General features: G+C 47.7%; 1 protein-coding gene across 3 annotated transcripts in view; it reads right to left on the minus strand.

Moving 5' to 3' along the window:
* Positions 1–7,463: 7,463 nt before the first annotated feature.
* Positions 7,464–24,498, minus strand: part of LOC110518867 (insulin-like growth factor 1 receptor) — a 147,764-nt gene continuing 130,729 nt past the window's right edge. Inside the window, exons 19-22 of one of the 3 annotated variants that reach the window (XM_036981717.1) lie at positions 20,138–20,303; positions 19,881–20,010; positions 12,808–12,942; positions 7,464–8,753 (exon numbers count right to left, since the gene is read on the minus strand). In XM_036981717.1, the coding sequence (XP_036837612.1) occupies positions 8,132–8,753; positions 12,808–12,942; positions 19,881–20,010; positions 20,138–20,303 (1,053 nt within the window). In that variant the 3' untranslated portion in view covers positions 7,464–8,131. The other 2 variants (XM_036981719.1, XM_036981718.1) reach the window with 2 other exon arrangements.

A 24,498-nucleotide genomic window follows, 5' to 3' on the forward strand; every position in this document is an offset into this window, starting at 1 on the left:
GAAGTAAATCAACAACAGGATGGCTTCAACAGAAGAAAATACGCCTTCTGGAGTGACCCAGTCCTGACCTCAACCCGATTGAGATGCTGTGGCATAACCTCAAGAGAACGGTTCACACCAGACATCCCAAGAATATTGCTGAACTGAAACAGTTTTGTAAAGAGGAATGGTCCAAAATTCCTCCTGACCGTTGTGCAGGTCTGATCCGCAACTACAAAAAAACATTTGGTTGAGGTTATTGGTTCCAAAAGGAGGGTCAACCAGTTATTAAATCCAAGGGTTCACATACTTTTCCCACCCTGCACTGTGAATGTTTACACGGTGTGTAATCAATAGACATGAAAACGTATAATTGTGTTATTAGTTTAAGCAGACTGTTTGTCTATTGTTGTGACTTAGATGAAGATCAGATCACATGTTATGACCAATTTAAGCAGATATCCAGGTCATTCCAAAGGGTGCCCATGCTTATTCTTGACACCGTAGATGTTCCTTTTGTCCGGGTGGGAAAAGGGCAATGTGGAATGCGATTGAGATTGCGTCATCTGTGGATCTGTTGGGGCGGTATGCGAATTGGAGTGGGTCTAAGGTTTCTGGGATGATGGTGTTGATGTGAGCCATGACCAGCCTTTCAAAGCACTTCATGGCTACTGACGTAAGTACTATGGGGCTGTAGTCATTTAGGCAGGTTACCTTCGCTTTCTTGGGCACAGGGACTATGGTGGTCTGTTTGAAACATGTAGGTATTACAGACTCGGTCAGGGAGAGGTTGAAAATGTCAGTGAAGACACTTGCCAGTTGGTCAGCACATGCTTGGAGTACACGTCCTGGTAATCTGTCTGGCCCCGCTGACTTGTGAATGGTGACCTGTTTAAAATGTCTTGCTCACATCTGCTACGGAGAGCATGATCACACAGTTTTTGCTTGCAGGAATCAGGAGGAGGATAGAATTATGGTCAGATTTGCCAAATGGAGGGAGAGCTTTGTATGTGTCTCGGTGTGTGGGGTAAAGATGGTCTAGAGTTTTTCCCTCTGGTTGCACATTTGACATGCTGGTAGAAATGAGGTCAAACTGATTTAAGTTTCCCTGCATTAAAGTCCCCGGCCACTAGGAGCGCTGCTTCTGGATGAGCATTTTCTTGTTTGCTTATGGCCATATACAGCTCGGACTTAGTGCCAGCATCGGTTTGTGGTGGTAGATGGGGGTAGAGTAATGGGGGTAGATGTGGCAGTAGCAGCTCATTATTTGATCTAGTATGGGGGGTAGATGTGGCAGCTCATTATTTGATCTAGTAATGGGGGTAGATGTGGCAGTAGCAGCTCATTATTTGATCTAGTATGGGGGATAGATGTGGCAGCTCATTATTTGATCTAGTATGGGGGATAGATGTGGCAGTAGCAGCTCATTATTTGATCTAGTAATGGGGGTAGATGTGGCAGCTCATTATTTGATCTAGTAATGGGGGTAGATGTGGCAGTAGCAGCTCATTATTTGATCTAGTAATGGGGGTAGATGTGGCAGCTCATTATTTGATCTAGTAATGGGGGTAGATGTGGCAGCTCATTATTTGATCTAGTAATGGGGGTAGATGTGGCAGTAGCAGCTCATTATTTGATCTAGTAATGGGGGTAGATGTGGCAGCTCATTATTTGATCTAGTAATGGGGGTAGATGTGGCAGCTCATTATTTGATCTAGTAATGGGGGTAGATGTGGCAGCTCATTATTTGATCTAGTAATGGGGGTAGATGTGGCAGCTCATTATTTGATCTAGTAATGGGGGTAGATGTGGCAGCTCATTATTTGATCTAGTAATGGGGGTAGATGTGGCAGCTCATTATTTGATCTAGTAATGGGGGTAGATGTGGCAGTAGCAGCTCATTATTTGATCTAGTAATGGGGGTAGATGTGGCAGCTCATTATTTGATCTAGTAATGGGGGTAGATGTGGCAGCTCATTATTTGATCTAGTAATGGGGGTAGATGTGGCAGTAGCAGCTCATTATTTGATCTAGTAATGGGGGTAGATGTGGCAGCTCATTATTTGATCTAGTAATGGGGGTAGATGTGGCAGCTCATTATTTGATCTAGTAATGGGGGTAGATGTGGCAGCTCATTATTTGATCTAGTAATGGGGGTAGATGTGGCAGCTCATTATTTGATCTAGTAATGGGGGTAGATGTGGCAGCTCATTATTTGATCTAGTAATGGGGGTAGATGTGGCAGTAGCAGCTCATTATTTGATCTAGTAATGGGGGTAGATGTGGCAGCTCATTATTTGATCTAGTAATGGGGGTAGATGTGGCAGCTCATTATTTGATCAGTAATGGGGGTAGATATGGCAGCTCATTATTTGATCCAGTAATGGGGGGGATATGTCAGTATCTCTTTCCTTCATTAAGGACTGGGGGGGGGGGGGGGGGTCTTTCTCTGTCCTTCATTCAGGAAAGACAACAGTTAGGAATACCGTCACTAAACCTCTAAGAAACTAAAACAAAAAGCCATCTTTCCGGCAAAAACAACAATGTATTGGTGAAAACAAATGTAAGGCTTTGGACAATATGTGGCAAAACAGCATATCTTTATGAGTTAAAGAGAAACAATGATGTTTCATATGAATGAATTGTTTGAGAAATACAACAAGCATAAGAACAAATGGACTGTAATGGGAACGAGAGTAAAACAATCAACCTGAACGATTCATTTTTATATAGATATATTATAACCACAAGAAAAATAAAGAATTAAATAGCAGCTTCTGTACAGACAATTACTTAGAAGAACATAAACAGTGATGTGTATGAACATGTTCTGAGGTCTAACTACACCAAATATACAAAAGTATGTGGACACCCCTTCAAATGAGTGGATTCAGCTCATTTCAGCCACACCCGTTGCTGACATGTATAAAATTCACCACACAGCCATGCAATCTCCATAGCACAACATTGGCAGTAGCATGGCCCTTACTGAAGAGCTCAGTGACTTTCAACGTGGCACCGTCATAGGATGCCACCTTTCCAACAAGTCAGTTAGTAAAATATCTTCCCTGCTAGAGCTGCCCCGGTCAACAGTAAGTGCTGTTATTGTGAGGTGGGAACATATAGGAGCAACAACGGCTCAGCCACGAAGTGGTAGGCCACACCAGCTCACAGAATGGGACCGGCGAGTGCTGAAGCAGGTAGCGCGTTTAAAAACACTCAGTACCGAGTTCCAAACTGCCTCTGGAAGCAACGTCAGCACAAGAACTGTTGGTCGGGAGCATCATGAAATGGGTTTCCATGGCTGAGCAGCCGCACACAAGCCTAAGATCACCATTCACAATGCCAAGTGTTGGCTGGAGTGGTGTAAAGCTCACCGCCATTGAACTCTGGAGCAGTGGAAACGCTTTCTCTGGAGTGATTAATCACACTTCACCATCTGGCAGTTCGACAGACGAATCTGGGTTTGGCCGATGCCAGGTAACGCTACCTGCTCGAATGCATAGTGCCAACTGTAAAGTTTGGTGGAGGAGGAATAACAGTCTGGGGCTGTTTTTCATGGTTCGGGGTAAGGCCCTTAGTTCCAGTGAACAGAAATCTTAATGCTACAGCATACAATGACATTCTAGATGATTATGTGCTTCCAACTTTATGGTAACAGTTTGGGGGAAGGCCCTTTCCTGTTTCAGCATGACAAAGCCCCCGTGCACAAAGTGAGGTCCATACAGAAATGGTTTGTTGAGATCGATGTGGAAGAACTTGACCGGTCTGCGCAGAGCCCTGACCTCAATCCCATTGGGATGCCGACTGCTAGCCAGGCCTAATCGCCCAACATCAGTGCCCGACCTCACTAATGCTCTTGTGGCTGAATGGAAGCAAGTCCCAGCAGCAATGTACCAACATCTAGTGGAAAGCCTTCGCAGAAGAGTGGAGGCTGTTATAGCAGCAATGTTCCAACATCTAGTGGAAAGCCTTCCCAGAAGAGTGGAGGCTGTTATAGCAGCAATGTTCCAACATCTAGTGGAAAGACTTCCAAGAAGAGTGGAGGCTGTTATAGCAGCAGAAGGGGGACCAACTCCATATTAATGCCCATCATTTTGAAATGAGATGTTTGACGAGTTCGTGTCCACATACTGTTGGTGATGTAGTGAACAACTGTAAGAGCAATGGAGAAATGTTCTAAATCTTAGAGCAGAGACTACAGTGTAAATATATACCTGCTGTGTACAGCAATGTCTCCCTCCCTTCATACTACTGGACTGGAGACAACTCCTGTCTGTCCCTACTCCCTCCATACTACTGGACTGGAGCCATACATCCGGTCAGAGAAACTAAGCATATGGAGCCATACATCCGGTCAGAGAAACTAAGCATATGGAGCCATACATCCGGTCAGATGAACTAAGCATATGGAGCCATACATCCGGTCAGATGAACTAAGCATATGGAGCCATACATCCGGTCAGAGGAACTAAGCATATGGAGCCATACATCCGGTCAGAGAAACTAAGCATATGGAGCCATACATCCGGTCAGAGAAACTAAGCATATGGAGCCATACATCCGGTCAGAGAAACTAAGCATATGGAGCCATACATCCGGTCAGATGAACTAAGCATATGGAGCCATACATCCGGGCAGAGGAACTAAGCATATGGAGCCATACATCCGGTCAGATGAACTAAGCATATGGAGCCATACATCCGGTCAGATGAACTAAGCATATGGAGCCATACATCCGGTCAGATGAACTAAGCATATGGAGCCATACATCCGGTCAGAGGAACTAAGCATATGGAGCCATACATCCGGTCAGATGAACTAAGCATATGGAGCCATACATCCGGTCAGATGAACTAAGCATATGGAGCCATACATCCGGTCAGAGGAACTAAGCATATGGAGCCATACATCCGGTCAGAGAAACTAAGCATATGGAGCCATACATCCGGTCAGAGAAACTAAGCATATGGAGCCATACATCCGGTCAGATGAACTAAGCATATGGAGCCATACATCCGGTCAGATGAACTAAGCATATGGAGCCATACATCCGGTCAGAGGAACTAAGCATATGGAGCCATACATCCGGTCAGAGGAACTAAGAAGGGAACTGAAGGACTGGATAAAACAACCTCCCATTGATCACAATCCTTTAAGATACTAAATAATTTAGTCATGTCTTGTAGGCTTAGGAGACGACAAGTAGTTTACGCAAATGTCAGAATGATTCCTGTCAATCACAGACAAGACAAAAGGAGAAGACGTAGTTCACACTAGTGTCAGAATGATTCCTGTCAATCACAGACAAGACAAAAGGGAGAAGACGTAGTTTACACTAGTGTCAGAATGATTCCTGTCAATCACAGACAAGACAAAAGGGAGAAGACGTAGTTCACACTAGTGTCAGAATGATTCCTGTCAATCACAGACAAGACAAAGGGAGAAGACGTAGTTTACACTAGTGTCAGAATGATTCCTGTCAATCACAGACAAGACAAAAGGGAGAAGACGTAGTTCACACTAGTGTCAGAATGATTCCTGTCAATCACAGACAAGACAAAAGGGAGAAGACGTAGTTCACACTAGTGTCAGAATGATTCCTGTCAATCACAGACAAGACAAAAGGGAGAAGACGTAGTTTACACTAGTGTCAGAATGATTCCTGTCAATCACAGACAAGACAAAAGGGAGAAGACGTAGTTCACACTAGTGTCAGAATGATTCCTGTCAATCACAGACAAGACAAAAGGGAGAAGACGTAGTTCACACCAGACAACTAACCATCATCAGTGATGACCATCTTGTCCCAGTCCAACAGAGAGGATCATGTCTGTCCATCCACTGATATACAACACAGACACAGAGACAGACAGCGCTTGACCGTTGACGTGGCGTCCAGACAGAAGATTTAACATTTACCTCACAATAATAATAATGCCCCCCAATATTACACAGTGAGCCAACCAACCATCACGTCTCCATTTGGGGATATTTAGAAAAACTAATAGAAAACACACTATATATATATATAGTGTACCATCTCAGTACCTGTATAAAGTTTAGAACACCTACTCATTCCAGGGTTCTAGAACACCTACTCATTCCAGGGTTCTAGAACACCTACTCATTCCAGGGTTCTAGAACACCTACTCATTCCAGGGGTTTTCTTTATTTGTACTATTTTCTACATTGTAGAATAATAGTGAAGACATCAACACTATGAAATAACACAAATGGAATCATGTCGTAACCCAAAAAAGAGAAAGAGTTCAAAATATATTTTCATTTTGAGATTCTTCAAATAGCCACCCTTTTGCCTTGATGACAGCTTTGCATTCTCTCAACCAGCTTTATGAGGTTATCACCTGGAATGCATTTTAATTAACAGGTGTGCCTTGTTAAAAGTTATTTTTGTGGAATTTCTTTCCTTCTTTATGCGTTTGAGCCAATCAGTTGTGTGTTTGAGCCAATCAGTTGTGTGTTTGAGCCAATCCGTTGTTTGTTTGAGCCAATCAGTTGTGTTGTGACAAGGTAGGGTTGGTATACAGAAGATAGCCCTATTTGGTAAAAGACCAAGTCCATATTATGGCAAGAACAGCTCAAATAAGCAAAGAGAAATGACAGTCCATCATTAATTTAAGGCATGAAGGTCAGTCAATATGGAACATGTCAAGAACTTTGAAAGTTTCTTCAAGTGCAGTCACAAAAACCATCAAGCGCTATGATGAATCTGGTTATCATGAGGACCGCCACAGGAAAGGAAGACCCAGAGTTACCTCAGCTGCAGAGGATAAGTTCATTAAAGTTACCAGCCTCACTAACAGACACATCTCAACATCAACTGTTTAGAGGAGACTGTGAATCAGGACTTCATGGTTGAATTGCTGCAAAGAAACCACTACTAAAGGACACCAATAGGAAGAAGAGACTTGCTTAGGCCAAGAAACACGACCAATGGACATTAGACCGGTGGAAATCTGTCCTTTGGTCTGATGAGTCCAAATTTGAGATTTTTGGTTCCAACAGCCGTGTCTTTGTGCGATGCAGAGTAGATGAACAGATGATCTCCGCATGTGTGGTTCCCACCGTGAAGCATGGAGGTGGTGTGATGTATTCTGCAGCGATATGCCATCCCATCTGGTTTGGGCTTAGTGGGACTATCATTTGTTTTTCAAAAGGACAATGACCCAACACACCTCCAGGCTGTGTAAGGGCTATATGACCAAGGAGAGTGATGGAGTGCTGCATCAGATGACCTGGCCTCCACAATCACCCGACCTCAACCCAATTGAGATGGTTTGGGATGAGTTGGACCACAGAGTGAAGGAAAAGCAGCCAACAAGTGCTCAGCATATGTGGGAACTCCTTCAAGACTGTTGGAAAAGCATTCCTCATGAAGCTGCTTGAGAGAATGCCAAGAGTGCAAAGCTGTCATCAAGGCAAAGGGTGGCTATCATGAAGAATCTCAAATATATTTTGATTTGCTTAACACTTTTTTATTTTTGTTTGTTTTTGATGTCTTCACTATTATTCTACAATGTAGAAAATAGTAAACATTAAGAAAAACCCTTGAATGAGTAGGTGTGTCCAAACTTTTGACTGGTAGCGGTAACCAGAAACCTTCCTGAACAACGGACTTGCGTTTTATATATAAAGGTAGCTGGGCCTAAAGGACTATATGTAAAAAAAAAAAAACGTTGTTCAGGTTGTGGGTCAGGGTCCTCCCAGCAGGCCTCAGCAGGAGGTGCTTTATATCAATGTCAATACAATAACAGAATGAAAAAGTAGGAGTCCCACCACAGAGGAGTCCCACCACAGAGGAGTCCCACCACAGAGGAGTCCCACCACAGAGGAGTCCCACCACAGAGGAGTCCCACCACAGAGGAGTCCCACCACAGAGGAAGTCCACCACAGAGGAGTCCCACCACAGAGGAGTCCCACCACAGAGGAGTCCCACCACAGAGGAGTCCCACCACAGAGGAAGTCCACCACAGAGGAGTCCCACCACAGAGGAGTCCCACCACAGAGGAGTCCCACCACAGAGGAGTCCCACCACAGAGGAGTCCCACCACAGAGGAGTCCCACCACAAAGGAGTCCACCAAGCTCTTTAGAAAAGAGGGATGAGGGATGGAGAGAGGTCCACTAGGATCAGCAGGCCGAGGACTGTGGGAGGGGCATGGCACGTTCCTTCTTCCTCACTCCGTTCATGTGTGCGTAGGGCGGTGAGTCATTGAAGGCTGGTCGCAGCAGGACCTGGGCGACCGCCTCGGGGCCGTTGGACTCCACCTGTTCTGACGCCCCTGAGCTCTGGGCTGAGGAGGGGCCAGGGGCCACTCGGGAGCAGCAGGCCTGGCTGGTGGCCACGAGGGCTGGGGAGCAGGGAGACGAGGGAGCCTGGGGCTGAACCTGCCCAGAGGACGGGGCTGAAGGGGGGGTGGAGCCCAGCGTTAATGGACCGTCGGGGGCCGTGGAGGCTGATGTCTGTTGGGAGGGGGGAGGAGGGGGCTGGTTGGGCAGGGCGGACCCGGAGGTGGTGGGGGGGCAGGGGATGGGGGGCCGTGAAGAGGCAGCTGGGCCTAAAGGAACATTCTTCATGTTTTCTACCTCCATGTCTAACTCCTCTGTGTCCGGAAGCTTGTTCTCTTCGCTGTAAAAGAAACTCATCTCTCTGAACGGTGGCTCCAGCTCCTCCTTGATGCTGTTAATGATCTCCAGAAACGACGGACGCATCTTAGGGTTGTACTGCCAACACATACGCATTAACTCAAACCTGGTAGGAGAGAGAGAGAGCGAAGTTAGATATTATCTAATGGGTTATACTGCCAACACATTAACTCAAACCTGGTAGCTAATGGGTTGTACTGCCAACACATACGCATTAACTCAAACCTGGTAGGAGAGAGAGAGAGAAGTTAGATATTATCTAATGGGTTATACTGCCAACGCATTAACTCAAACCTGGTAGGAGAGAGAGAGAGCGAAGTTAGATATTATCTAATGGGTTATACTGCCAACACATTAACTCAAACCTGGTAGCTAATGGGTTGTACTGCCAACACATTAACTCAAACCTGGTAGGAGAGAGAGAGAGAAGTTAGATATTATCTAATGGGTTGTACTGCCAACACATTAACTCAAACCTGGTAGGAGAGAGAGAGAGAAGTTAGATATTATCTAATGGGTTGTACTGCCAACACATTAACTCAAACCTGGTAGGAGAGAGAGAGAAGTTAGATATTATCTAATGGGTGCAGGCAGTAGTTCTTTCAATTCAAGCACCAAAACAGTTCACGTTCCATATCTATACATGTCCACACAAGTGTGTGTGTGTGTGTGTGTGTGTGTGTGTGTGTGTGTGTGTGTGTGTGTGTACAGTAATACTTGTTTTCCAGATAGGGTTGTTTGTGAAGCATTTAAAGTGATGTTATATTTCCCCCTCTGGTCAATAGATGGCAGTATACTAGACATTACATCCTCCAGTCAATAGATGGCAGTATACTAGACATTACAGCCTCCAGTCAATAGATGGCAGTATACTAGACATTACAGCCTCCAGTCAATAGATGGCAGTATACTAGACATTACATCCTCCAGTCAATAGATGGCAGTATACTAGACATTACATCCTCCAGTCTATAGATGGCAGTATACTAGACATTACAGCCTCCAGTCAATAGATGGCAGTATACTAGACATTACAGCCTCCAGTCTATAGATGGCAGTATACTAGACATTACATCCTCCAGTCAATAGATGGCAGTATACTAGACATTACATCCTCCAGTCAATAGATGGTAGTATACTAGACATTACAGCCTCCAGTCAATAGATGGCAGTATACTAGACATTACAGCCTCCAGTCTATAGATGGCAGTATACTAGACATTACATCCTCCAGTCAATAGATGGCAGTATACTAGACATTACATCCTCCAGTCAATAGATGGCAGTATACTAGACATTACAGCCTCCAGTCAATAGATGGCAGTATACTAGACATTACAGCCTCCAGTCAATAGATGGCAGTATACTAGACATTACATCCTCCAGTCAATAGATGGCAGTATACTAGACATTACAGCCTCCAGTCAATAGATGGCAGTATACTAGACATTACAGCCTCCAGTCAATAGATGGCAGTATACTAGACATTACAGCCTCCAGTCAATAGATGGCAGTATATTAGACATTACAGCCTCCAGTCAATAGATGGCAGTATACTAGACATTACAGCCTCCAGTCAATAGATGGCAGTATACTAGACATTACAGCCTCCAGTCAATAGATGGCAGTATACTAGACATTACAGCCTCCAGTCAATAGATGGCAGTATACTAGACATTACAGCCTCCAGTCAATAGATGGTAGTATACTAGACATTACAGCCTCCAGTCAATAGATGGCAGTATACTAGACATTACATCCTCCAGTCAATAGATGGCAGTATACTAGACATTACAGCCTCCAGTCAATAGATGGCAGTATACTAGACATTACAGCCTCCAGTCAATAGAGCAAAGCCCCAATCTGATGAAACCTAACAGGCTGAACAGGCTACCGGACTGGCAGAGCCCCAAGCTGCTGAAACCTAACAGGCTACCAGACTGGCAGAGCCCCAAGCTGCTGAAACCTAACAGACTACCGGACTGGCAGAGCCCCATGCTGCTGAAACCTAACAGGCTGAACAGACTACCGGACTGGCAGACCCCCAAAGAGAAGGCACAGGGAGAAGGAGGTGGTCCAGGGAGAGGAGGAGGTCCAGGGAGAGGAGGTGGTCCAGGGAGAGAAGGAGGTCCAGGGAGAGAAGGAGGAGGTCCAGGGAGAGAAGGAGGTGGTCCAGGGAGAGAAGGAGGTCCAGGGAGAGAAGGAGGTGGTCCAGGGAGAGGAGGAGGTGGAGGTCCAGGGAGAGGAGGAGGTGGAGGTCCAGGGAGAGGAGGAGGAGGAGGTCCAGGGAGAGGAGGAGGAGGTCCAGGGAGAGGAGGAGGTCCAGGGAGAGAAGGAGGAGGAGGTCCAGGGAGAGGAGGAGGAGGTCCAGGGAGAGGAGGAGGTCCAGGGAGAGAAGGAGGTCCAGGGAGAGAAGGAGGAGGTCCAGGGAGAGAAGGAGGAGGTCCAGGGAGAGAAGGAGGTCCAGGGAGAGAAGGAGGAGGTCCAGGGAGAGAAGGAGGTGGTCCAGGGAGAGAAGGAGGTCCAGGGAGAGAAGGAGGTCCAGGGAGAGGAGGAGGAGGAGGAGGTCCAGGGAGAGAAGGAGGTGGTCCAGGGAGAGAAGGAGGTGGTCCAGGGAGAGAAGGAGGTGGTCCAGGGAGAGAAGGAGGTGGTCCAGGGAGAGGAGGAGGTGGAGGTCCAGGGAGAGGAGGAGGTGGAGGTCCAGGGAGAGGAGGAGGAGGTCCAGGGAGAGAAGGAGGTCCAGGGAGAGGAGGTGGTGGTCCAGGGAGAGGAGGAGGAGGAGGTCCAGGGAGAGGAGAAGGAGGTCCAGGGAGAGAAGGAGGTCCAGGGAGAGAAGGAGGTCCAGGGAGAGGAGATGGTGGTCCAGGGAGAGAAGGAGGTCCAGGGAGAGAAGGAGGTGGTGGTCCAGGGAGAGAAGGAGGTCCAGGGAGAGTAGATGCTGGTGGTGGTCCAGGGAGAAGAGGTGGTCCAGGGAGAGGGGGAGGTGGTGGTCCAGGGAGAGAAGGAGGTCCAGGGAGAGAAGGAGGTCCAGGGAGAGAAGGAGGTGGTGGTCCAGGGAGAGAAGGAGGTCCAGGGAGAGGAGATGGTGGTGGTGGTCCAGGGAGAAGAGGTGGTCCAGGGAGAGGGGGAGGTGGTGGTCCAGGGAGAGAAGGAGGTCCAGGGAGAGAAGGAGGTCCAGGGAGAGGGGGAGGAGGTGGTCCAGGGAGAGAAGGAGGTCCAGGGAGAGAAGGAGGTCCAGGGAGAGAAGGAGGTCCAGGGAGAGGAGATGGTGGTGGTGGTCCAGGGAGAAGAGGTGGTCCGGGGAGAGGGGGAGGAGGTGGTGGTCCAGGGAGAGGAGATGGTGGTGGTGGTCCAGGGAGAAGAGGTGGTCCAGGGAGAAGAGGTGGTCCAGGGAGAGGGGGAGGTGGTGGTCCAGGGAGAAGAGGTGGTCCAGGGAGAAGAGGTGGTCCAGGGAGAGGGGGAGGTGGTGGTCCAGGGAGAAGAGGTGGTCCAGGGAGAAGAGGTGGTCCAGGGAGAGGGGGAGGTGGTGGTCCAGGGAGAAGAGGTGGTCCAGGGAGAAGAGGTGGTCCAGGGAGAGGGGGAGGTGGTGGTCCAGGGAGAAGAGGTGGTCCAGGGAGAGGGGGAGGAGGTGGTCCAGGGAGAGGAGATGGTGGTGGTGGTCCAGGGAGAAGAGGTGGTCCAGGGAGAGGAGGAGGAGGTGGTCCAGGGAGAAGAGGTGGTCCAGGGAGAGGGGGAGGAGGTGGTCCAGGGAGAAGAGGTGGTCCAGGGAGAAGAGGTGGTCCAGGGAGAGGGGGAGGAGGTGGTCCAGGGAGAAGAGGTGGTCCAGGGAGAGGAGGAGGAGGTGGTCCAGGGAGAAGAGGTGGTCCAGGGAGAGGGGGAGGAGGTGGTCCAGGGAATATACTGTACACACGCACCAATCTAATTCCACAAAATTATGCAAAGTAACCTACATACCGATAAGCCTGACCGGTCAAATATATTTCCATCGAATGGTATTTCCATCAATGGACTAAAAAACATTATTTCGCAAAAGGATTTTTCTTCCCCCGGACAATTGGCCAGCACCAATTTTATTTATCGGCTTTTCAATTTTTTGGGGCAAAAATCCAGATATACCGGGCTAACGGACACCCAGGTGTGTGTGTGCGTGTGTAACTCACAGCATGTCAGGGCAGTTGTCTGGTTTGTCTAGCAGTCCTCCATCCATAACGAAGTGCAGCACCTGCTCATTGGACATCCCCTGGTAGGGCTGCTCTGCTAGTGTGGCTATCTCCCATAACACCACCCCAAAAGACCTGCAGAGAGAGAGGAGACAGGGTTATACACCCTACACACCCTAACCCTATACACCATGACCCTACACACCCTATACACCATGACAACATGACCCTACACACCCTACACACCATGACCCTAAACACCCTACACACCATGACCCTACACACCATGACCCTACACACCATGACCCTACACACCCTACACACCATGACCCTATAAAACCTACACACCATGACACTATACACCCTGACCCTATACACCCTACACATCCAGACCCTACACACCCTGACCCTACACACCATGACCCTACACACCATGACCCTACACACCATGACCCTACACACCCTGACCCTACACACCATGACCCTACACACCATGACCCTACACACCATGACCCTACACACCCTACACACCATGACACTACACACCTGCCCCTATACACCATGACACTACACACCTGCCCCTATACACCATGACACTATACACCATGACCCTACACACCATGACACTACACACCATGACCCTACACACCATGACACTACACACCATTACACTACACACCATGACCCTACACACCATGACCCTACACACCATGACCCTATACACCCTACACACCCAGACCCTATATACCCTGAAACTATACACCTTAATCCTACATACCCTATGCACCCTGAAACTTTACACCCTAAACCTACACACCCTAACCCTACATATCCTATATACCATGACCCTATACACCCTACACACCATGACCCTATACACCCTACACACCCAGACCCTATATACCCTGAAACTATACACCTTAATCCTACATACCCTATGCACCCTAAAACTTTACACCCTAAACCTACACACCCTAACCCTACATATCCTATATACCATGACCCTATACACCTTAACCCTACATACCCTATACACCCTGAAACTTTACACCCTAAACCTACATATCCTATACACCCTGACCCTACACACCCTATACACCATGACCCTATACACCCATCACACCCTGATCCTACACACACTGACCCTACACACCCTGATCCCACACACACTGACCCTACACACACTGACCCTATACACCATGGCCCTACACACCATGACCCTACACACCCTGACCCTATACACCATGACCCTACACACATGACTCTACACACCCTGACCCTATACACCAAGACCCTACACACCATGACCCTAAACACCCTACACACCATGACCCTACACACCATGACCCTACACACCCTACACACCATGACCCTATAAAACCTACACACCATGACACTATACACCATGACCCTACACACCATGACCCTATACAACCTACACACCATGACCCTACACACCATGACCCTACACACCATGACACTATACAGCATGACCCTATACACCATGACCCTATACACCCTACACACCCAGACCCTATATACCCTGAAACTATACACCTTAATCCTACATACCCTATGCACCCTAAAACTTTACACCCTAAACCTACACACCCTAACCCTACATATCCTATATACCATGACCCTATACACCTTAACCCTACATACCCTATACACCCTGAAACTTTACACCCTAAACCTACATATCCTATACACCCTGACCCTACACACCCTATACACCATGACCCTATACACACATCACACCCTGATCCCACACACACTGACCCTACACACACTGACCCTATACACCATGACCCTACACACCATGACCCTAACACCCTACACACCATGACCCTACACACCCTGACCCTATACACCCTACAAACCCTGACCCTATACACCATGACCCTACACACCCTACACACCATGACACTATACACCCTGACCCTACACACCATGACACTATACACCCTGACCCTATACACCCTACACACCCTGACCCAATACACCATGACCCTACACACCCTACACACCATGACACTATACACCCTGACCCTACACACCATGACACTATACACCCTGACCCTACACACCATGACACTATACACCCTGACTCTACACACCATGACCCTACACACCATGACCCTACACATCCAGACCCTATACACCCTGAAACTATACACCCTAACCCTACATACCCTATACACACCCTAAACCTACACACCCTGACCCTACATAGCATTACACTATACACCCTAACCCTACATATCCTATACACCCGGACCCTACACACCATATACACCATGACCCTACACACCCTGAACCTATACACTATGACACTATACACCCTGACCCTATACACCCTGACCCTACACACCCTATACAAACTATACACCCAGACCCTACACACCATGACCCTAGGAGGGGTGTCCTCGGATGGGGCCACAGTGTCTCCTGACCCCTCCTGTCTCAGCCTCCAGTATTTATGCTGCAGTAGTTTATGTGTCGGGGGGCTAGGGGCTAGGGTCAGTACTTCTCCTGTCCTATTCGGTGTCCTGTGTGAATCTAAGTGTGCGTTCTCTAATTCTCTCCTTCTCTCTTTCTTTCTCTCGGAGGACCTGAGCCCTAGGACCATGCCCCAGGACTACCTGACATGATGACTCCTTGCTGTCCCCAGTCCACCTGGCCGTGCTGCTGCTCCAGTTTCAACTGTTCTGCCTTATTATTATTCGACCATGCTGGTCATTTATGAACATTTGAACATCTTGGCCATGTTCTGTTATAATCTCCACCCGGCACAGCCAGAAGAGGACTGGCCACCCCACATAGCCTGGTTCCTCTCTAGGTTTCTTCCTAGGTTTTGGCCTTTCTAGGGAGTTTTTCCTAGCCACCGTGCTTCTACACCTGCATTGCTTGCTGTTTGGGGTTTTAGGCTGGGTTTCTGTACAGCACTTTGAGATATCAGCTGATGTACGAAGGGCTATATAAATACATTTGATTTGATTTGATATACACCATGACCCTACACACCCTGTACACCATGACCCTGTACACCATGACCCTACACACCCTGTACACCATGACCCTGTACACCATGACCCTACACACCCTATACACCATGACCATACACACCATGACCCTTTACACACCATGACCCTATACACCCTGACCCTATACACCATGACCCTATACACCCTGACCCTACACACCATGACCCTACACACCATGACCCTATACACCATGACCCTATACACCCTGACCCTGCACACCCTATACACCCTGACCCTATACACCATGACCCTACACACTACACATCATGACCCTTTACACCCTACACACCATGACCCTATACACCCTATACACCCTGACCCTATACACCCTGACCCTACACACCCTATACACACCCAATACACCCTGACACTATACACCATACACCCTGACCCAACACATCATGACACTACACACCCTATACACCCTGACCCTATACACCATGACCCTATACACCATGACCCTACACAGCATGACCACCATATACAGCATGACTCTACACACCATGACCCTATACACCATGACCCTGTACACCATGACCCTGTACACCATAGCACTACACATGCTATAAAACATTACTCTATACACCATGACCACCATATACAGCATGACTCTACACACCATGACCCTATACACCATGACCCTGTACACCATGACCCTATACACCATGACCCTATACACCATGACCCTACACAGCATGACCACCATATACAGCATGACTCTACACACCATGACCCTATACACCACGACCCTATACACCATGACCCTATACACCCTGACCCTACACACCCTATACACACCCAATACACCCTGACACTACACATCATGACACTACACACCCTATACACCCTGACCCTATACACCCTGACCCTATACACCCTGACCCTATACACCATGACCCTATACACCCTGACCCTATACACCCTGACCCTATACACCCTGACCCTATACACCCTGACCCTACACACCCTGACACTATACACCATAAACCCTGACCCTACACATCATGACACTACACACCCTATACACCCTGACCCTATACACCATGACCCTATACACCCTGACCCTATACACCCTGACCCTATACACCCTGACCCTACACACCCTATACACCCTGACCCTATACACCATGACCCTATACACCATGACCCATGACCCTATACACCATGACCACCATATATTTACACCATGACTCTATACACCATGACCCTATACACCATGACCCTATACACCATGACCCTATACACCATAGCACTACACATGCTATAAACCATGACTCGATACACCCTACACACCATGACCCTACACACCCTGACCCTACACACCCTATACACGCTGACCCTACACACCCTATACACGCTGACCCTAAACACCCTACACACCATGACCCTACACACCCTATACACCCTACACACTATACACCATACACCCTGACCCTACACACGTGTGTGTGTGTGTGTGTGTGTGTGTGTGTGTGTGAGAGAGAGGAAGTGTGTGTGATCAGAGGTGTATGCGTGTATTTTCTGGGTCCGCTCTGTAATCTGGCCAGGGAGAGTGTCGCGTCGTAGTGTCGGGTCGTTTCCTTCTCACAAGAAACAATCAGCATTAAGAGGACCGTTAAAGCCACCCACTCCCCTATTGGTCCCCCCAGACTCCCCCTCCCCAGTCCTCAAGCCCTGGAGGACATGAAGAAAAGAGGATAAATGTAGAGAAGTTACTAGAGGAGAGGAGTAATATAGAGGAGTTACTGGAGGAGAGGAGTAATGCAGAGGAGTTACTGGAGGAGAGGAGTAATGTAGAGGAGTTACTGGAGGAGAGGAGTAATGCAGAGGAGTTACTGGAGGAGAGGAGTAATGTAGAGGAGTTACTGGAGGAGAGGAGTAATGTAGAGAAGTTACTGGAGGAGAGGAGTAATGCAGAGGAGTTACTGGAGGAGTAATGTAGAGATGTTACTGGAGGAGAGGAGTAATGTAGAGGAGTTACTGGAGGACAGGAGTAATGTAGAGGAGTTACTGGAGGAGAGGAGTAATGTAGAGGAGTTACTGGAGGAGAGGAGTAATGCAGAGGAGTTACTGGAGGAGAGGAGTAATGCAGAGGAGTTACTGGAGGAGAGGAGTAATGTAGAGGAGTTACTGGAGGACAGGAGTAATGTAGAGGAGTTACTGGAGGACAGGAGTAATGTAGAGGAGTTACTGGAGGAGAGGAGTAATATAGAGAAGATACTGGAGGAGAGGAGTAATGTAGAGGAGTTACTGGAGGAGAGGAGTAATGCAGAGGAGTTACTGGAGGAGAGGAGTAATGTAGAGGAGTTACTGGAGGAGAGGAGTAATGTAGAGAAGTTACTGGAGGAGAGGAGTAATGCAGAGGAGTTACTGGAGGAGAGGAGTAATGCAGAGGAGTTACTGGAGGAGAGGAGTAATGTAGAGGAGTTACTTGAGGACAGGAGTAATGTAGAGGAGTAATGTAGAGAAGTTACTGGAGGAGAGGAGTAATGTAGAGGAGTTACTGGAGGAGAGGAGTAATGTAGAGAAGTTACTGGAGGAGAGGAGTAATGCAGAGGAGTTACTGGAGGAGTAATGTAGAGATGTTACTGGAGGAGAGGAGTAATGTAGAGGAGTTACTGGAGGACAGGAGTAATGTAGAGGAGTTACTGGAGGAGAGGAGTAATATAGAGGAGTTACTGGAGGAGAGGAGTAATGCAGAGGAGTTACTGGAGGAGAGGAGTAATGCAGAGGAGTTACTGGAGGAGAGGAGTAATGTAGAGGAGTTACTGGAGGACAGGAGTAATGTAGAGGAGTTACTGGAGGACAGGAGTAATGTAGAGGAGTTACTGGAGGAGAGGAGTAATATAGAGAAGATACTGGAGGAGAGGAGTAATGTAGAGGAGTTACTGGAGGAGAGGAGTAATGCAGAGGAGTTACTGGAGGAGAGGAGTAATGTAGAGGAGTTACTGGAGGAGAGGAGTAATGTAGAGAAGTTACTGGAGGAGAGGAGTAATGCAGAGGAGTTACTGGAGGAGAGGAGTAATGCAGAGGAGTTACTGGAGGAGAGGAGTAATGTAGAGGAGTTACTTGAGGACAGGAGTAATGTAGAGGAGTAATGTAGAGAAGTTACTGGAGGAGAGGAGTAATGTAGAGGAGTTACTGGAGGACAGGAGTAATGTAGAGGAGTTACTGGAGGAGAGGAGTAATGCAGAGGAGTTACTGGAGGAGTAATGTAGAGGAGTTACTGGAGGAGAGGAGTAATGTAGAGGAGTTACTGGAGGAGAGGAGTAATATAGAGGAGTTACTGGAGGAGAGGAGTAATGCAGAGGAGTTACTGGAGGAGAGGAGTAATGTAGAGGAGTTACTGGAGGAGAGGAGTAATATAGAGGAGTTACTGGAGGAGAGGAGTAATATAGAGGAGTTACTGGAGGAGAGGAGTAATGTAGAGGAGTTACTGGAGGAGAGGAGTAATGTAGAGGAGTTACTGGAGGAGAGGAGTAATGTAGAGGAGTTACTGGAGGAGAGGAGTAATATAGAGGAGTTACTGGAGGAGAGGAGTAATATAGAGGAGTTACTGGAGGAGAGGAGTAATGTAGAGGAGTTACTGGGGGAGAGGAGTAATGTAGAGGAGTTACTGGGGGAGAGGAGTAATATAGAGGAGTTACTGGAGGAGAGGAGTAATGTAGAGGAGTTACTGGGGGAGAGGAGTAATATAGAGGAGTTACTGGAGGAGAGGAGTAATGTAGAGAAGATATATTTACTGTAGTGTGCTGTAGTAGTGTACTGTTTATATAAACGGTAGTGAGACGTACTGGCCAGCTCTGCTCTAAACAGACAGACAGAAGCTGGAATGGGACTTGTGTTCCACTCCCTCTCAAAACATCAGGCTAAATGGCTTCCCAAGAGGGGACAAATGGAGAGAGGGGTTCAGGCTCTTCTACAAGGTTGGCTCCATTCCTTTTAAATGTAGTCCCTCCTGGAAGTGAAATAAATTGCTCCATCCTCATTGAAATGAGAAGGTGAATGGTTGAATGGTGCAGTTACCAGACATCAGAGGTGGTGGTGAACACTCCATCTTTAAGGGACTCGGGGGACATCCATCGGACCGGCAGCAACCCCTTTCCTCCTTTACGGTAGTAGTCTGTCTCATAGATGTCTCTGGTCATACCAAAATCTACTCACACACAGGGAAGAAAGACTTAACATGCACGTAGAAAAACACTGTCCACATCAATATACGAGGCTAAATTACAAGTCTAATAGAATTGTAATTCTTTAGTAGGAAGTCTGTCTGTTCTTACCACCTATCTTGACGGTGTAGTCGTCTGCCACCATACAGTTCCTGGCGGCCAGGTCTCTGTGGACAAACTTGTTAGCGTTGAGATAAGACATCCCGTCAGCTATCTCCCCAGCCATCTGAATAATCTTCTTCAGAGGAGGGAGGTTGAGACTGTAGGACTGGGACGGCTGTCGGGAGGAGAGAGAGGAGGTTAGAGTCCATCTGAATAATCTCCTTTAGAGGAGGGAGGTTGAGATTGTAGGACTGGGACGGCTGTAGGGGAGGAGAGAGAGGAGGTTAGAGTCCATCTGAATAATCTCCTTTAGAGGAGGGAGGTTGAGACTGTAGGACTGGGACAGCTGTAGGGGAGGAGAGGAGAGAGAGGAGGTTAGAGTCCATCTGAATAATCTCCTTTAGAGGAGGGAGGTTGAGACTGTAGGACTGGGACGGCTGTAGGGGAGGAGAGAGAGGAGGTTAGAGTCCATCTGAATAATCTCCTTTAGAGGAGGGAGGTTGAGACTGTAGGACTGGGACGGCTGTCGGGAGGAGAGAGGAGAGAGAGGAGGTTAGAGTCCATCTGAATAATCTTCTTCAGAGGAGGGAGGTTGAGACTGTAGGACTGGGGCGGCTGTCGGGAGGAGAGAGGAGAGAGAGGAGGTTAGAGTCCATCTGAATAATCTTCTTCAGAGGAGGGAGGTTGAGACTGTAGGACTGGGACGGCTGTTGGGAGGAGAGAGAGGAGGTCAGAGTCCATCTGAATAATCTTCTTCAGAGGAGGGAGGTTGAGACTGTAGGACTGGGACAGCTGTAGGGGAGGAGAGGAGAGAAAGGAGGTTAGAGTCCATCTGAATAATCTCCTTTAGAGGAGGGAGGTTGAGACTGTAGGACTGGGACGGCTGTAGGGGAGGAGAGAGAGGAGGTTAGAGTCCATGTGGGAGCTGAGGTGGGTACGGTAGAGGACAGAATAGGAAGGTTCAGGTCGGGAGATCGGATGAGGTATTGAAGGGTTAGGGTGTAGAGTAGGGCTAGGTAATGTAAGGGCCTGTCACGCAATGGCGTCGGAGGGGATGGCTGCCGGTTTACAGGCTCCTAAGCAATTTTGTGTTTTTTCGCATTGTTTGTAACTTATTTTGAGAATAATGTTGATGCTACCGTCTCGTAAGACCGGAAAGAGCTTCTGGATAGCAGAACAGTAATTACTCACCTCAAACTGGACAAAGATCTTTAATTTAATGAGTCGGACGCGAAGGATATACTGTTTCTCCCAGACCAGGCCCAAATCCCTGTCACTCGCGTGAAGAAAAGATGGAGATACAGGGGATGTAGTTCAGGGTGCCTTGTGAGGATTCGTAAGCGAGTGGGTAACCCGCCTCCACCGTCCTTTCTATTAGCGAACGTAAAATCTCTGGAGAATAAACTGGATAAACTCTGTTCAAGATTGTCCTACCAACAGGACATTAAAAACTGTAATATCTTATGTTTCACCGAGGCGTGGCTGAATGACGACACTGATAAGGATAATATTCAGTGTGCTGGGTTTTCCGTGCATCAGCAGGACAGAACAGCTTAGTCTGGTAAGACGAGGGGTGGTGTGTGTCTACTTGTCAATTACAGCTGGTGCGCGATGTCTAATATTACGGAAGTCTCGAGATATTACTCACCAGAAGTAGAGTTTCTTTTTACATTGTTTTTATTGACCTTTATTTAACCAGGTAGGCCAGTTGAGAACAAATTCTCATTTACAACTGCGACCTGGTCAAGATAAAGCAAAGCAGTTCGACACAGACAACACGGAGTTACACATGGGATACACAGGACAGTCAATAACGCAATAGGAAAAAATATATACACTGCTCAAAAAAAATAAAGGGAACACTAAAATAACACATCCTAGATCTGAATGAATGAAATATTCTTATTAAATACTTTTTTTCTTTACATGTGCTGAATGTGCTGACAACAAAATCACACAAAAATTATCAATGGAAATCAAATTTATCAACCCATGGAGGTCTGGATTTGGAGTCACTCAAAATTAAAGTGGCTAACCACACTACAGGCTGATCCAACTTTGATGTAATGTCCTTAAAACAAGTCAAAATGAGGCTCAGTAGTGTGTGTGGCCTCCACGTGCCTGTATGGCCTCCCTACAACGCCTGGGCATGCTCCTGATGAGGTGGCGGATGGTCTCCTGAGGGATCTCCTCCCAGACCTGGACTAAAGCATCCGCTAACTCCTGGACAGTCTGTGGTAGAACGTGGAGTTGGTGGATGGAGCGAGACATGATGTCCCAGATGTGCTCAATTGGATTCAGGTCTGGGGAACGGGCGGGCCAGTCCATAGCATCAATGCCTTCCTCTTGCAGGAACTGCTGACACACTCCAGCCACATGAGGTCTAGCATAGTCTTGCATTAGGAGGAACCCAGGGCCAACCGCACCAGCATATGGTCTCACAAGGGGTCTGAGGATCTCATCTCGGTACCTAATGGCAGTCAGGCTACCTCTGGCGAGCACATGGAGGGCTGTGCGGCCCCCCAAAGAAATGCCACCCCACACCATGACTGACCCACCGCCAAACCGGTCATGCTGGAGGATGTTGCAGGCAGCAGAACGTTCTCCAGACTGTCACGTCTGTCACATGTGCTCAGTGTGAACCTGCTTTCATCTGTGAAGAGCACAGGGCGCCAGTGGCGAATTTGCCAATCTTGGTGATCTCTGGCAAATGTCAAACGTCCTGCACGGTGTTGGGCTGTAAGCACAACCCCCACCTGTGGACGTCGGGCCCTCATACCACCCTCATGGAGTCTGTTTCTGACCGTTTGAGCAGACACATGCACATTTGTGGCCTGCTGGAGGTAATTTTGCAGGACTCTGGCAGTGCTCCTCCTGCTCCTCCTTGCACAAAGGCAGAGGTAGAGGTCCTGCTGCTGGGTTGTTGCCCTCCTACGGCCTCCTCAACGTCTCCTGATGTACTGGCCTGTCTCCTGGTAGCGCCTCCATGCTCTGGACACTACGCTGACAGACACAGCAAACCTTCTTGTCACAGCTCGCATTGATGTGCCGTCCTGGATGAGCTGCACTACCTGAGCCACTTGTGTGGGTTGTAGACTCCGTCTCATGCTACCACTAGAGTGAAAGCACCACCAGCATTCAAAAGTGACCAAAACATCAGCCAGGAAGCATAGGAACTGAGAAGTGGTCTGTGGTCCCCACCTGCAGAACCACTCCTTTATTGGGGGTGTCTTGCTAATTGCCTATAATTTCCACCTGTTGTCTATTCCATTTGCACAACAGCATGTGAAATTTATTGTCAATCAGTGTTGATTCCTAAGTGGACAGTTTGATTTCACAGAAATGTGATTGACTTGGAGTTACATTGTGTTGTTTAAGTGTTCCCTTTATTTTTTTGAGCAGTGTATATACATTGTGTGCAAATGAGGTAAGATTAGGGAGGTAAGGCAATAAATAGGCTGTAGTAGCGAAGTAATTACAATTTAGCAATTACACACTGGAGTGATAGATGTGCAGAAGATGAATGTGCAAGTAGAGACACTGCAAAGGAGCAAAATAAAATAAATAACAATATGGGGATGAGGTAGTTGGATGGGCTATTTACAGATGGGCTATTTACAGATGGGCTATGTACAGGTGCAGTGATCCGTGAGCTGATCTGACAGCTGGTGCTTAACGTTAGTGAGGGAGATATGAGTCTCCAGCTTCAGTGATTTTTGCAATTCGCTCCAGTCATTGGCAGCAGAGAACTGGAAGGAAAGATGACCAAAGGAGGAATTGGCTTTGGGGGTGACCAGTGAAATATACCTGCTGGAGTGCGTGCTACGGGTGGGAGCTGCTATGGTGACCAGTGAGCTGAGATAAGGTCAGGCTTTACCTAGCAGAGACTTATAGATGACCTGGACCCAGTGGGTTTGGCGACGAATATGAAGCGAGGGGCAGCCAACGAGAGCATACAGGTTGCAGTGGTGGGTAATATATGGGGCTTTGGTGACAAAACGGATGGCACTGTGATTACTCAGCAAATTGGATGCAGTCAGTGTTGGAAGTTATTTTATAAATGACATCGCCAAAGTCAAGGATCGGTAGAATAGTCAGTTTTACGAGGGTATGTTTAGCAGACCAGAAACCTAGGTATTTGTAGTTGTCCACATATTCTAAGTCAGAACCGTCCAGAGTAGTGATGCTTGACGGGCGGGCAGCGATCGGTTGAAGAGCATGCATTTAGTTTTACTTGTATTTAAGAGCAGTTGGAGGCCACGGAAGGAGAGTTGTATGGCATCTGGAGGGTAGTTAACACAGTGTCCAAAGAAGGGCCAGATGTATACAGAAGTATACAATAGTACATCATGATAAACTGTTGACCACAC

This window comes from Oncorhynchus mykiss, chromosome 6 (assembly GCF_013265735.2).
Source record: "Oncorhynchus mykiss isolate Arlee chromosome 6, USDA_OmykA_1.1, whole genome shotgun sequence".
NCBI lineage: Eukaryota > Metazoa > Chordata > Actinopteri > Salmoniformes > Salmonidae > Oncorhynchus > Oncorhynchus mykiss.